The 12,237-nt window shown below is 53.0% G+C and overlaps 2 protein-coding genes across 3 annotated transcripts; both read left to right on the top strand.

Moving 5' to 3' along the window:
* The first annotated feature begins 304 nt into the window (after positions 1-304).
* Positions 305-2,794, top strand: ebi3 (Epstein-Barr virus induced 3). Its single transcript, XM_041230207.1, has 6 exons — positions 305-412; positions 721-820; positions 1,203-1,320; positions 1,592-1,764; positions 1,909-2,072; positions 2,277-2,794. Exons 2-6 carry the CDS (start codon positions 751-753, stop codon positions 2,418-2,420), a joined length of 669 nt encoding a protein of 222 aa, XP_041086141.1. The 5' UTR covers positions 305-412; positions 721-750; the 3' UTR covers positions 2,421-2,794.
* Positions 2,795-5,226: 2,432 nt separating this feature from the next.
* Positions 5,227-10,957, top strand: LOC121301000 (splicing factor YJU2-like). 2 transcript variants are annotated; one of them, XM_041230057.1, is made up of 7 exons: positions 5,227-5,344; positions 6,012-6,112; positions 6,833-6,977; positions 8,188-8,504; positions 8,622-8,736; positions 8,847-9,024; positions 10,703-10,957. In XM_041230057.1, exons 1-7 carry the CDS (start codon positions 5,321-5,323, stop codon positions 10,780-10,782), a joined length of 960 nt encoding a protein of 319 aa, XP_041085991.1. In that variant the 5' UTR covers positions 5,227-5,320; the 3' UTR covers positions 10,783-10,957. The 2 variants fall into 2 exon arrangements, with proteins under 2 accessions (XP_041085991.1, XP_041085993.1); XM_041230059.1 differs by lacking the exons at positions 5,227-5,344; positions 6,012-6,112 and adding an exon at positions 6,462-6,467.
* The last annotated feature ends 1,280 nt before the right edge of the window (positions 10,958-12,237 follow it).

The raw sequence follows: 12,237 nt of genomic DNA, 5'->3' as shown, positions 1-12,237 counted from the left end.
TATACAGTGTAACACACAGGACCTGTACAATGTATTGTGTGAACATGAATGAAGCAGACGAGTGACTGATCGATTTATCGTGAAGTCCCAAGTGCTGCAGTTCATTTCATTGTGTTTGTTTGTTTCATTCCTCGGTGTGTTTGTGTCTTTGCTTTGCTTCACAATAAAATTCTTCAGCCCCTCCTGTCCTGCCTGCTGGTTATTGTGAGCCAACTCACTTGTTTGTGCTCAATCGTGTTGTTGATCTCTTTGTACTCTGGGGGGTCTGTTGTGCTCTTGACCCCCCTGTTTCCTGGCTGTGTGTCCAGCCCCGCTCCTCTCTCGCTTCAAAACACAGCGAGAGCAAGAGCGAGAGAGCGAGAGAGTGAGAGCGAAAGAGTGAGCGGACTGACCCGCTGAGCAAACCCAACAGGTAGGACTGCAACACTGTCTTATTAATCAGCTTGAACCCTTTTTATTATTCCATTCACATATCTGTATGAGCAGACAGACAGACAGACAGACAGAGAGATAGACAGAGAGACGGACAGAGATAGACTGACAGACAGACAGACCGAGAGATAAACAGACAGACCGAGATAGACAGAGACATACAGACAGACAGATAGACAGACAAACAGACACACACAGACAGATCGAGAGATAAACAGACACACACACACACACAGAGGTTTGAATCTATTTCCAGTCACAACAGACTCAAACTGTTTCATTTTCTAGTGCAAGTGATTGACAGGTGTCCCGTGCAGCATGCGTTGGTGCGCAGTTGCAGTTCTACTGAGAGTCGCAGGCTGCAGCCTGGCAGCCCTCCCCCTCGACAGTGAGTTCCACACCCAGTGCCTGTGTTTTATTATACTTTCCCATCGCTCTCTGTGCTGTGTAATGCTGACCCACGCTTTCACTGGGCTTCATTACACTTGACTGGGCTTTTGTGGGAAATTTTTCTAAGTGTATGTTTATCTTATGATGTGTTCTGTGTCTGTCTGCCTGTCTGTCTGTCTCCCTGTCTCCCTGTCTCCCTGTCTTGTGTGTCTCTGTGCCTGCCTATCTGTCTGTCTGTCTGCCTGTCTTGTGTGTCTGTGTGTGAGTCTGTCTGTCTGTCTGCCTGTCTTGTGTGTCTGTGTGTGAGTCTGTCTCTCTGTGTGTTTGTGTGTGAGTCTGTGCATCTCTGACTCCCTTTCTCTCTTGCTCTCTGTGTGCAGATGCCCCCAGTAAGCCACTGGTCCGCTGCTGGTCTCCCAGTTACCCTGAGAAGGTTCTGTGCAGCTGGACGCTGGAGCGCAACACTCACCTGCCTACTGAGGTCACTGCCACCTATAGGTGAGACACAGCAACTGCACCCATGTGTCTGTCTGTGAGGGTGTCTGTCTGCCTGTATTTGTGTGTGTGTGCTTGTCTGTGTGTCTGTATGTGTGCTTGTCTGTGTGCCTGTATTTGTGTGTGTGTGCTTGTCTGTGTGTCTGTATGTGTGCTTGTCTGTGTGCCTGTATTTGTGTGTGTGTGCTTGTCTGTGTGCCTGTATTTGTGTGTGTGTGTGCTTGTCTCTGTGTGTCTCTGTGTGTCTCTGTGACCCCCGTGTCGATCTCCTCAGTCTGGGTTTCAAAGGGAAGGTGCAGCAGTGTGTGAGGGACCCCCTGGACGACTCGCTCTGTGTGATAGAGGAGCCTGAACTCTACTCATCTCTCCCATATTACATCAACGTGTCAGCGAGCAACACAGCAGGGCGGGCAAGCACCCTGCTGCCTTTCATCACAGAGAACATTGGTGAGGAGAGGGGAAGGGGGGCAGGGGAAGGAGAGATGGGAGAGGGGAGTGTGGACATGGGAGGGGAGGGGGAGAGGGGAGGTTGATCTTTGCCCTGCTGTAATCATCAAACTGTATGTAATTCTCTCTCTCTCTCTCTCTTAGTGAAACCTGACCCACCCATCAATGTCACAGCCACACCCACGCCTGGGCGGAGCCGACAGCTGTCATTGCAGTGGGCCCCGCCCCCCAGCTGGCCACTCCCCCAGCTCTTCCCTCTCAAGTACCTGGTGCAGTACAGCTGGGGCGTGGACAAGCACAGCCGCACAGTGAGCTCCTCTTACTCTCACTGCTACTCTGTGTGCTGTAGAGTCGTTTCTTATTATAGAAGTGTCTGTGTGTGAGGAAGCCGAGTGCGAAACGGAAACACACTCAGCTTTACACAGGAACTTATTAGAAATCATCTTAAATAAAGAGCCATGGAGGCATGCAGAGTGCTGATCTCTCCTTCCTTCTCCTCTCCCCTCTCTCAGGTCGGCCCCTATGAGGAGACCCACTGCACTCTGAAAGGTCTGCGGCCACGCTCCTCCTACACCGTCCGTGTCTCCGCGCTGGACTTCATCGACAACGGAGAGGCCAGCGAGTGGAGCGAGCCAGCCAGCGCCAACACCACCTGACACCAGTCCAGCAACGACACCAGCTGACACCAACCCAGCAACGATACCACCTGACACCAACCCAGCACCAACACCACCTGATACCAACCCAGCACCAACACCACCTGATACCAACCCAGCAACGACACCACCTGACACCAACCCAGCACCAACAACACCTGACACCAACCCAGCACCAACACCACCTGACATCAACCCAGCACCAACACCACCTGATACCAACCCAGCAACGATACCACCTGACACCAACCCAGCACCAACACCACCTGACACCAACCCAGCAACAACACCACCTGATACCAACCCAGCAACGATACCACCTGACACCAACCCAGCAACAACACCACCTGACACCAACCCAGCAACAACACCACCTGACACCAACCCAGCAACAACACCACCTGACACCAACCCAGCAACAACACCACCTGACACCAACCCAGCACCAACACCACCTGATACCAACCCAGCAACAACACCACCTGATACCAACCCAGCAACAACACCACCTGATACCAACCCAGCAACAACACCACCTGACACCAACCCAGCAACAACACCACCTGATACCAACCCAGCAACAACACCACCTGACACCAACCCAGCAACAACACCACCTGACACCAACCCAGCAACAACACCACCTGATACCAACCCAGCAACAACACCACCTGACACCAACCCAGCACCAACACCACCTGATACCAACCCAGCACCAACACCACCTGATACCAACCCAGCAACGATACCACCTGACACCAACCCAGCAACGATACCACCTGACACCAACCCAGCAACGATACCACCTGACACCAACCCAGCACCAACACCACCTGATACCAACCCAGCAACAACACCACCTGATACCAACCCAGCAACAACACCACCTGATACCAACCCAGCAACAACACCACCTGATACCAACCCAGCACCAACACCACCTGATACCAACCCAGCAACGATACCACCTGACACCAACCCAGCAACGATACCACCTGACACCAACCCAGCAACGACACCACCTGACACCAACCCAGCAACAACACCACCTGATACCAACCCAGCAACAACACCACCTGATACCAACCCAGCAACAACACCACCTGACACCAACCCAGCACCAACACCACCTGACACCAACCCAGCAACAACACCACCTGACACCAACCCAGCACCAACACCACCTGATACCAACCCAGCACCAACACCACCTGATACCAACCCAGCAACAACACCACCTGACACCAACCCAGCACCAACACCACCTGATACCAACCCAGCAACGATACCACCTGACACCAACCCAGCAACGATACCACCTGACACCAACCCAGCAACAACACCACCTGATACCAACCCAGCAACAACACCACCTGACACCAACCCAGCAACAACACCACCTGACACCAACCCAGCAACAACACCACCTGACACCAACCCAGCAACAACACCACCTGACACCAACCCAGCAACAACACCACCTGACACCAACCCAGCAACAACACCACCTGACACCAACCCAGCAACAACACCACCTGACACCAACCCAGCAACAACACCACCTGACACCAACCCAGCAACAACACCACCTGATACCAACCCAGCAACAACACCACCTGACACCAACCCAGCAACAACACCACCTGACACCAACCCAGCAACAACACCACCTGACACCAACCCAGCAACAACACCACCTGACACCAACCCAGCAACAACACCACCTGACACCAACCCAGCAACAACACCACCTGACACCAACCCAGCAACAACACCACCTGACACCAACCCAGCAACAACACCACCTGACACCAACCCAGCAACAACACCACCTGACACCAACCCAGCAACAACACCACCTGACACCAACCCAGCAACGATACCACCTGATACCAACCCAGCAACGACACCACCTGATACCAACCCAGCAACAACACCACCTGACACCAACCCAGCAACAACACCACCTGACACCAACCCAGCAACAACACCACCTGACACCAACCCAGCAACAACACCACCTGACACCAACCCAGCACCAACACCACCTGACACCAACCCAGCAACAACACCACCTGACACCAACCCAGCAACGATACCACCTGATACCAACCCAGCAACGACACCACCTGATACCAACCCAGCACCAACACCACCTGACACCAACCCAGCACCAACACCACCTGATACCAACCCAGCAACGATACCACCTGACACCAACCCAGCAACGACACCACCTGACACCAACCCAGTAACGATACCACCTGACAACCCCCCCCACATATAGACACACACACACACACACACACAGTAGTACCTTGTATGGTTGTTAGTAAGGATTTGCTCTAATTAAATATAAGTACTTTGTATAAGTAGAATTGTATATCGCTCCATATAGCCAGGATCACAGAGCAGCCCTTTCATTAGCGATCCCTGCTCATGTTTGAGGATAGCCGCGTATCCTCCTGTGTTAGTCATGCGCTGTGTTCCTGTGTGTTGATTTCTGTGATGCTGCAGAGCTGATGTGATCGGGGCTCTACAGTGTAAATCACATGCTGATTGCTTTGTAACGCTTCTATAATAAAACGCGTTTAACTGACCTCGAAACACGTGGTGCTGTCTTCATTGCGTGCAGAGAAATCACTGGCCACGCCCAACAAGCGCGTCGCAGATCCCAAACCACGCCCACGCCCTCCTGCGCGCGCGTCACGGAGCGCAGGGCCCGATCAAGCGCGATCCTCCCTGCAACCAATCACTGACTCAGAGTCCGCCTAATAGAGATTTTATTAGCCAATCAGGAGGAGCTATTCCCCAGGCCCTGCTCTCGGAGGCGGGTCTCAGGAAGCGTGTCTCTTATTGTTGTTGGAGTCAGACAGCGCTTTAATTTCACTGTTAAAAACATGTCGGAGCGGAAAGTATTAAACGTGAGTATTCCGAGGTTCTGCCGATGGAACCACGACGCGCTATTACTTTGTTGCACGAAGTGATTTCAGTGTTTACATGGATTTATTGTTTTCAGTTTGTTTTAGGGAGCGCTCTGGTTGCATCGAAACAGACGCATCTTTTTTTTGAACTTCCCGAGTACGTTCAGATAGTGATCGTTATAAAAACGTCACACGGGCCGATTTTCCGGCTGACCGGTGTCTCACTGCAGTGAGATTCCGGGAAACCAGAATAAATGCACATGTTAATATCCGCTCCCTGGCACAGCCATTGCCTGCTATAGTCGCATGCTTCCACAGAGCCCGATTAGCGCTAATCCTGGATTCATTCTCCTAACATCACACCAGGTAGCCCAAAATGAGTCCTAATCTGTATCTGTGATACGAGGCAAGCGTTTGAGTTTCATTCTGAGGAGAGTGAGCGCCGCCTGCCGTCTCCGAGGCGCCAGTTCAGTGTTGTGAAACTAAAGTAACCAAACCTTTATCTGAACCCCGTGCGAAAGCTGCGGCGCTGGGATATTGTAATCTGCATTACGCCATCTTTCCGCTAGAGGACAGTCACGTACTGGCATAACTACTTCACAAGCTCCTAGTGTCCTCACTATTGGTATGCAGGTTTAATGAAAGATTCCTCCTCTTCACCCCTCAGAAATACTACCCCCCGGACTTCGACCCCTCGAAGATCCCGAAGCTCAAACTGCCCAAAGACCGGCAGTATGTGGTGCGGCTCATGGCTCCCTTCAACATGAGGTGTGTGCTGCTCCCTAACCCTAACCCCTAACCCCTAACCCTAACCATTCAACATGAGGTGTGTGCTGCTCCCCAACCCTAACCGCTAACCCCTAACCCTAACCATTCAACATGAGGTGTGTGCTGCTCCCCAACCCTAACCGCTAACCCCTAACCCTAACCCTTCAAGATGAGGTGTGTGCTGCTCCCCAACCCTTAACCTAACCCCTAACCCTTCAACATGAGGTGTCTGCTCCTTCCTAACCCTAACCCCTAACCCTTCAACATGAGGTGTCTGCTCCTAACCCTAACCCTAACCCTTCAACATGAGGTGTCTGCTCCTTCCTAACCCTAACCCCTAACCCTTCAACATGAGGTGTCTGCTCCTTCCTAACCCTTACCCCTAACCCTTCAACATGAGGTGTGTGCTCCTTCCTAACCCTTACCCTAACCCTTCAACATGAGGTGTGTGCTCCTTCCTAACCCTAACCCCTAACTCTGACCCTTCAACATGAGGTGTGTGCTGCTTCTTAACCCTAACCCTAACCCTAACCCCTAACTCTGACCCTTCAACATGAGGTGTGTGCTCCTTCCTAACCGCTAACCCCTAACCCTTCAACATGAGGTGTGTGCTGCTCCTGAACCCTGATACTAATCCTCTATCCATCCACCCTTATCCATCCATGCATTCTGGATGTTTAGACTAGAAATGTTTTTCTCCCCCCCCCCCCCCCCCCCCAGGTGTAAGACATGTGGTGAGTACATCTACAAGGGGAAGAAGTTCAACGCGCGCAAGGAGACTGTGCAGACTGAGCTGTACATGGGGCTGCCCATCTTCCGCTTCTACATCAAGTGCACGCGCTGCCTGGCTGAGATCACATTCAAGGTGAGGGAGAGGGGGGCGCTGCCTGGCTGAGATCACATTCAAGGTGAGGGAGAGGGGGGCGCTGCCTGGCTGAGATCACATTCAAGGTGAGGGAGAGGGGGGCGCTGCCTGGCTGAGATCACATTCAAGGTGAGGGAGAGGGGGGCGCTGCCTGGCTGAGATCACATTCAAGGTGAGGGAGAGGGGGGCGCTGCCTGGCTGAGATCACATTCAAGGTGAGGGAGAGGGGGGCGCTGCCTGGCTGAGATCACATTCAAGGTGAGGGAGAGGGGGGCGCTGCCTGGCTGAGATCACATTCAAGGTGAGGGAGAGGGGGGCGCTGCCTGGCTGAGATCACATTCAAGGTGAGGGAGAGGGGGGCGCTGCCTGGCTGAGATCACATTCAAGGTGAGGGAGAGGGGGGCGCTGCCTGGCTGAGATCACATTCAAGGTGAGGGAGAGGGGGGCGCTGCCTGGCTGAGATCACATTCAAGGTGAGGGAGAGGGGGGCGCTGCCTGGCTGAGATCACATTCAAGGTGAGGGAGAGGGGGGCGCTGCCTGGCTGAGATCACATTCAAGGTGAGGGAGAGGGGGGCGCTGCCTGGCTGAGATCACATTCAAGGTGAGGGAGAGGGGGGCGCTGCCTGGCTGAGATCACATTCAAGGTGAGGGAGAGGGGGGCGCTGCCTGGCTGAGATCACATTCAAGGTGAGGGAGAGGGGGGCGCTGCCTGGCTGAGATCACATTCAAGGTGAGGGAGAGGGGGGCGCTGCCTGGCTGAGATCACATTCAAGGTGAGGGAGAGGGGGGCGCTGCCTGGCTGAGATCACATTCAAAGTGAGGGAGAGGGGGGCGCTGCCTGGCTGAGATCACATTCAAAGTGAGGGAGAGGGGGGCGCTGCCTGGCTGAGATCACATTCAAGGTGAGGGAGAGGGGGGCGCTGCCTGGCTGAGATCACATTCAAGGTGAGGGAGAGGGGGGCGCTGCCTGGCTGAGATCACATTCAAAGTGAGGGAGAGGGGGGCGCTGCCTGGCTGAGATCACATTCAAGGTGAGGGTGAGGGAGGAGGGGGAAGGGGCAGGGCAGAGCGCAGCGCAGTTGCAAGGGGGAGAGTAACAAGATTGTAGAGCGGTCTCAGCCAGTCCAGGTTTCACTGTGAGCTCGATTAGTCTGGGTTCCCCTGGTGTGTCATGTGTTCCCCTGGTGTGTCTCTCGCTCGCACACGCAGACAGACCCAGAGAACACAGACTACGCCATGGAACACGGAGCCACACGCAACTTCCAGGCGGAGAAACTGATCGAGGAGGAGGAGAAGAAGCTGCAGAGAGAGAGGGAGGAGGAGGAGCTCAACAACCCCATGAAGGTGCTGGAGAATCGCACCAAGGACTCGAAGCTGGAGATGGAAGTGCTGGAGAACCTGCAGGAGCTGAAAGAGTTAAATCAGAGACAGGCGAGCGTGGACTTCGAGGGCATGCTGCACATCCACCGTGAGAGAGAAGAGAAGGAGCGAGAGAGGCAGGAGGAGGAGGACGAGAGAGAGACCAGGTGAGGAGACAGGTGGAGGTGTGTTCATGCTGCATTGTGTTGTGGATGTGTTCAGGGTTACATGCAGTGTGCGTGTCTCATACTGTGAGTCTAAAGAGAGCTGTCTGTCCCGTTCAGAGCAATGCTGGACAGAGCGCTGGTCAAGCGACTGCGTGACTCCGACTCGGACTCTGAGGAGGAGAGCAGAGGACCCCCAGAGAGCAGCGGCAAGCCCACCGACATCCTGAGCCAGGTGAGACCCCCAGATTGAGAGGAGGGAGCTGGGCTGGGCTGGGCTGGGCTGGGCTGTGTTGTGTTGTGTTCACACTGCTCTGTTTACACTCCTGTGTTTCCGCTCCCCAGAATCCGTCTGGCCCCGGGCCCCAGCTGAAGAAGCCGAAGCTGGAGAGCTGGGAGCGCAGCGTGGGCAAGCTGGGGGGGGCCGGGGGCCTTGCAGGGCTGGTGCGCAAGAAACAGAGCCCTGCAGCACCCCTGGAGAGGAACCCAGCGACCCAGCCAGACAGGAGCCAGACAGGACCAGGTACCAGGTAGGCTCCTCCGTGAGTCACTAGTCTCTCTGTGACTACTCTCTGTGGACGTGCTGTCTGTCTGTCTGTCTGTCTGTCTGTCTGTGTGTGTGTGTGTGTGTCTGTGTCTCTCCTGTCTGTGTGTGTGTGTCTGTGTGTCTGTCTGTCTGTGTTGTGTTGACAGTGTTGAAAACTCAAGCACTCACTCAGAAGGAAAGCCTGCATGCAGCTTACAGTCCAGCAGACAGGTGCCCTGGCTACTGCCTTCACACATTAGCGAGGCTGTGTTGCTGAGGAAGGCATCAGCAGGAATGTTTGTCAGCTTGCAGTTTTAAATCAATGTTTTTGCTTCTCATATCTGGGCAGTTTGCTGCAACATTAAACATTGCAGAGACACCCATTGGATATGGCCTGCTGTGCAGTATCAAGAAAGCTCCACAAGGTGGCAGTGCTGTAGCAGAGGAGCCCTGAAGTGGCTGCTATGTGTTTAGCTCAGAAGTGTTTGTGTGATCATTGTTATTGCACATGCCCCTCTTTTTCAACGCTGTGCCCCTGTCTCTCTGTGTTCAACGCTGTGCCCCTGTCTCTCTGTGTTCAACGCTGTGCCCCCCTCTCTCTGTGTTCAACGCTGTGCCCCTGTCTCTCTGTGTTCAACGCTGTGCCCCTGTCTCTGTGTTCAATGCTGTGCCCCCCTCTCTCTGTGTTCAACGCTGTGCCCCGTCTCTCTGTGTTCAACGCTGTGCCCCTGTCTCTCTGTGTTCAACGCTGTGCCCCCGTCTCTCTGTGTTCAACGCTGTGCCCCGTCTCTCTGTGTTCAACGCTGTGCCTCTGTCTCTCTGTGTTCAACGCTGTGCCCCTGTCTCTGTGTTCAATGCTGTGCCCCCCTCTCTCTGTGTTCAACGCTGTGCCCCCGTCTCTCTGTGTTCAACGCTGTGCCCCCGTCTCTCTGTGTTCAACGCTGTGCCCGTCTCTCTGTGTTCAGCGCTGTGCCCCTGTCTCTCTGTGTTCAATGCTGTGCCCCCCTCTCTCTGTGTTCAACGCTGTGCCCCGTCTCTCTGTGTTCAACGCTGTGCCCCCCTCTCTCTGTGTTCAACGCTGTGCCCCGTCTCTCTGTGTTCAACGCTGTGCCCCTCTCTCTGTGTTCAATGCTGTGCCCCCCTCTCTCTGTGTTCAACGCTGTGCCCCTGTCTCTCTGTGTTCAACGCTGTGCCCCTGTCTCTCTGTGTTCAACGCTGTGCCCCTGTCTCTCTGTGTTCAACGCTGTGCCCCTGTCTCTCTGTGTTCAACGCTGTGCCCCTGTCTCTCTGTGTTCAACGCTGTGCCCCTGTCTCTCTGTGTTCAACGCTGTGCCCCGTCTCTCTGTGTTCAACGCTGTGCCCCCCTCTCTCTGTGTTCAACGCTGTGCCCCGTCTCTCTGTGTTCAACGCTGTGCCCCGTCTCTCTGTGTTCAACGCTGTGCCCCTCTCTCCTTGTTCAACGCTGTGCCCCCCTCTCTCTGTGTTCAGCGCTGTGCCCCGTCTCTCTGTGTTCAACGCTGTGCCCCCGTCTCTCTGTGTTCAGCGCTGTGCCCCGTCTCTCTGTGTTCAACGCTGTGCCCGTCTCTCTTTGTTCAGCGCTGTGCCCCTCTCTCTGTGTTCAACAATGCCCCTGTCTCTCTGTGTTCAACGCTGTGCCCCTGTCTCTCTGCTCCAGGCTCCTCCCCCGCCCCCCAGAACAGGGTTTCATCGCTGAGCATGCTGGGACTGTACTCCGACAGCGAGGAGAGTGAGTGAGAGAGAGAGCTGGAACCAGAACCAAAACCAGAATCAGAACCTCACTGACAGACAGACAAACTGACTGAGATCACAAGAGAGGTCTGGACTGTGTTTGAGTTCATTCAGACATGAAAACAATGTCTCTTCCGAAGACCTCACTGCCATGGACTGTGCAAATAGAATTTGAATTTTCTATGTTGTGTGTGTTTCTTTGTAGTGACACAATGCAGCTGACTCGCCCTCACTGTTTGTGAAGCCTCGTCCTCCTGGGCACTCTGCACACTGAGACACACACTGCAATGCACACATAGCAATACACACACCCAAACACTGCAATACACACATAGCAATACACACACCCAAACACTGCAATACACACATAGCAATACACACACCCAAACACTGCAATACACACATAGCAATACACACACCCAAACTGCAATACACACATAGCAATACACACACCCAAACACTGCAATACACACATAGCAATACACACACACTGCAATACACACATAGCAATACACACATAGCAATACACACAAACAAACACTGCAATACACACATAGCAATACACACACCCAAACACTGCAATACACACATAGCAATACACACACCCAAACACTGCAATACACACATAGCAATACACACACCCAAACTGCAATACACACATAGCAATACACACACCCAAACACTGCAATACACACATAGCAATACACACACCCAAACACTGCAATACACACATAGCAAATACACACACCCAAACACTGCAATACACACACCCAAACACTGCAATACACACATAGCAATACACACACACAAACACTGCAATACACACATAGCAATACACACACCCAAACACTGCAATACACACATAGCAATACACACACCCAAACACTGCAATACACACATAGCAATACACACACCCAAACACTGCAATACACACATAGCAATACACACACCCAAACACTGCAATACACACATAGCAATACACACACCCAAACACTGCAATACACACATAGCAATACACAGCAAAACAAACACTGCAATACACACATAGCAATACACACACACACACTGCAATACACACACCCAAACACTGCAATACACACATAGCAATACACACACCCAAACACTGCAATACACACATAGCAATACACACACCCAAACACTGCAATACACACATAGCAATACACACACCCAAACACTGCAATACACACATAGCAATACACACACCCAAACACTGCAATACACACATAGCAATACACACACCCAAACACTGCAATACACACATAGCAATACACACACCCAAACACTGCAATACACACATAGCAATACACACACCCAAACACTGCAATACACACATAGCAATACACACACCCAAACACTGCAATACACACATAGCAATACACACACCCAAACACTGCAATACACACATAGCAATACACAGCAAAACAAACACTGCAGTACTGA

The sequence above is a fragment of the Polyodon spathula genome, chromosome 26, assembly GCF_017654505.1.
Source record: "Polyodon spathula isolate WHYD16114869_AA chromosome 26, ASM1765450v1, whole genome shotgun sequence".
In the NCBI taxonomy this organism is placed as follows: Eukaryota; Metazoa; Chordata; class Actinopteri; order Acipenseriformes; family Polyodontidae; genus Polyodon; species Polyodon spathula.
Note: the sequence above shows the minus strand (reverse complement) of the source record. Positions and strands in the feature narration are given on the sequence as shown.

Coding starts and splice junctions, on each gene's coding strand:
- ebi3 (XM_041230207.1), top strand. CDS start 751: ATGCGTTGGTGCGCAGTTGCAGTTCTACTGAGAGTCGCAGGCTGCAGC. Junction 1,321..1,591: donor GAGGTCACTGCCACCTATAG/GTGAGACACAGC, acceptor CGATCTCCTCAG/TCTGGGTTTCAAAGGGAAGG. Junction 1,765..1,908: donor TTTCATCACAGAGAACATTG/GTGAGGAGAGGG, acceptor TCTCTCTCTTAG/TGAAACCTGACCCACCCATC.
- LOC121301000 (XM_041230057.1), top strand. CDS start 5,321: ATGTCGGAGCGGAAAGTATTAAAC. Junction 5,345..6,011: donor CGGAGCGGAAAGTATTAAAC/GTGAGTATTCCG, acceptor TTCACCCCTCAG/AAATACTACCCCCCGGACTT. Junction 9,025..10,702: donor CAGGAGCCAGACAGGACCAG/GTACCAGGTAGG, acceptor TCTCTGCTCCAG/GCTCCTCCCCCGCCCCCCAG.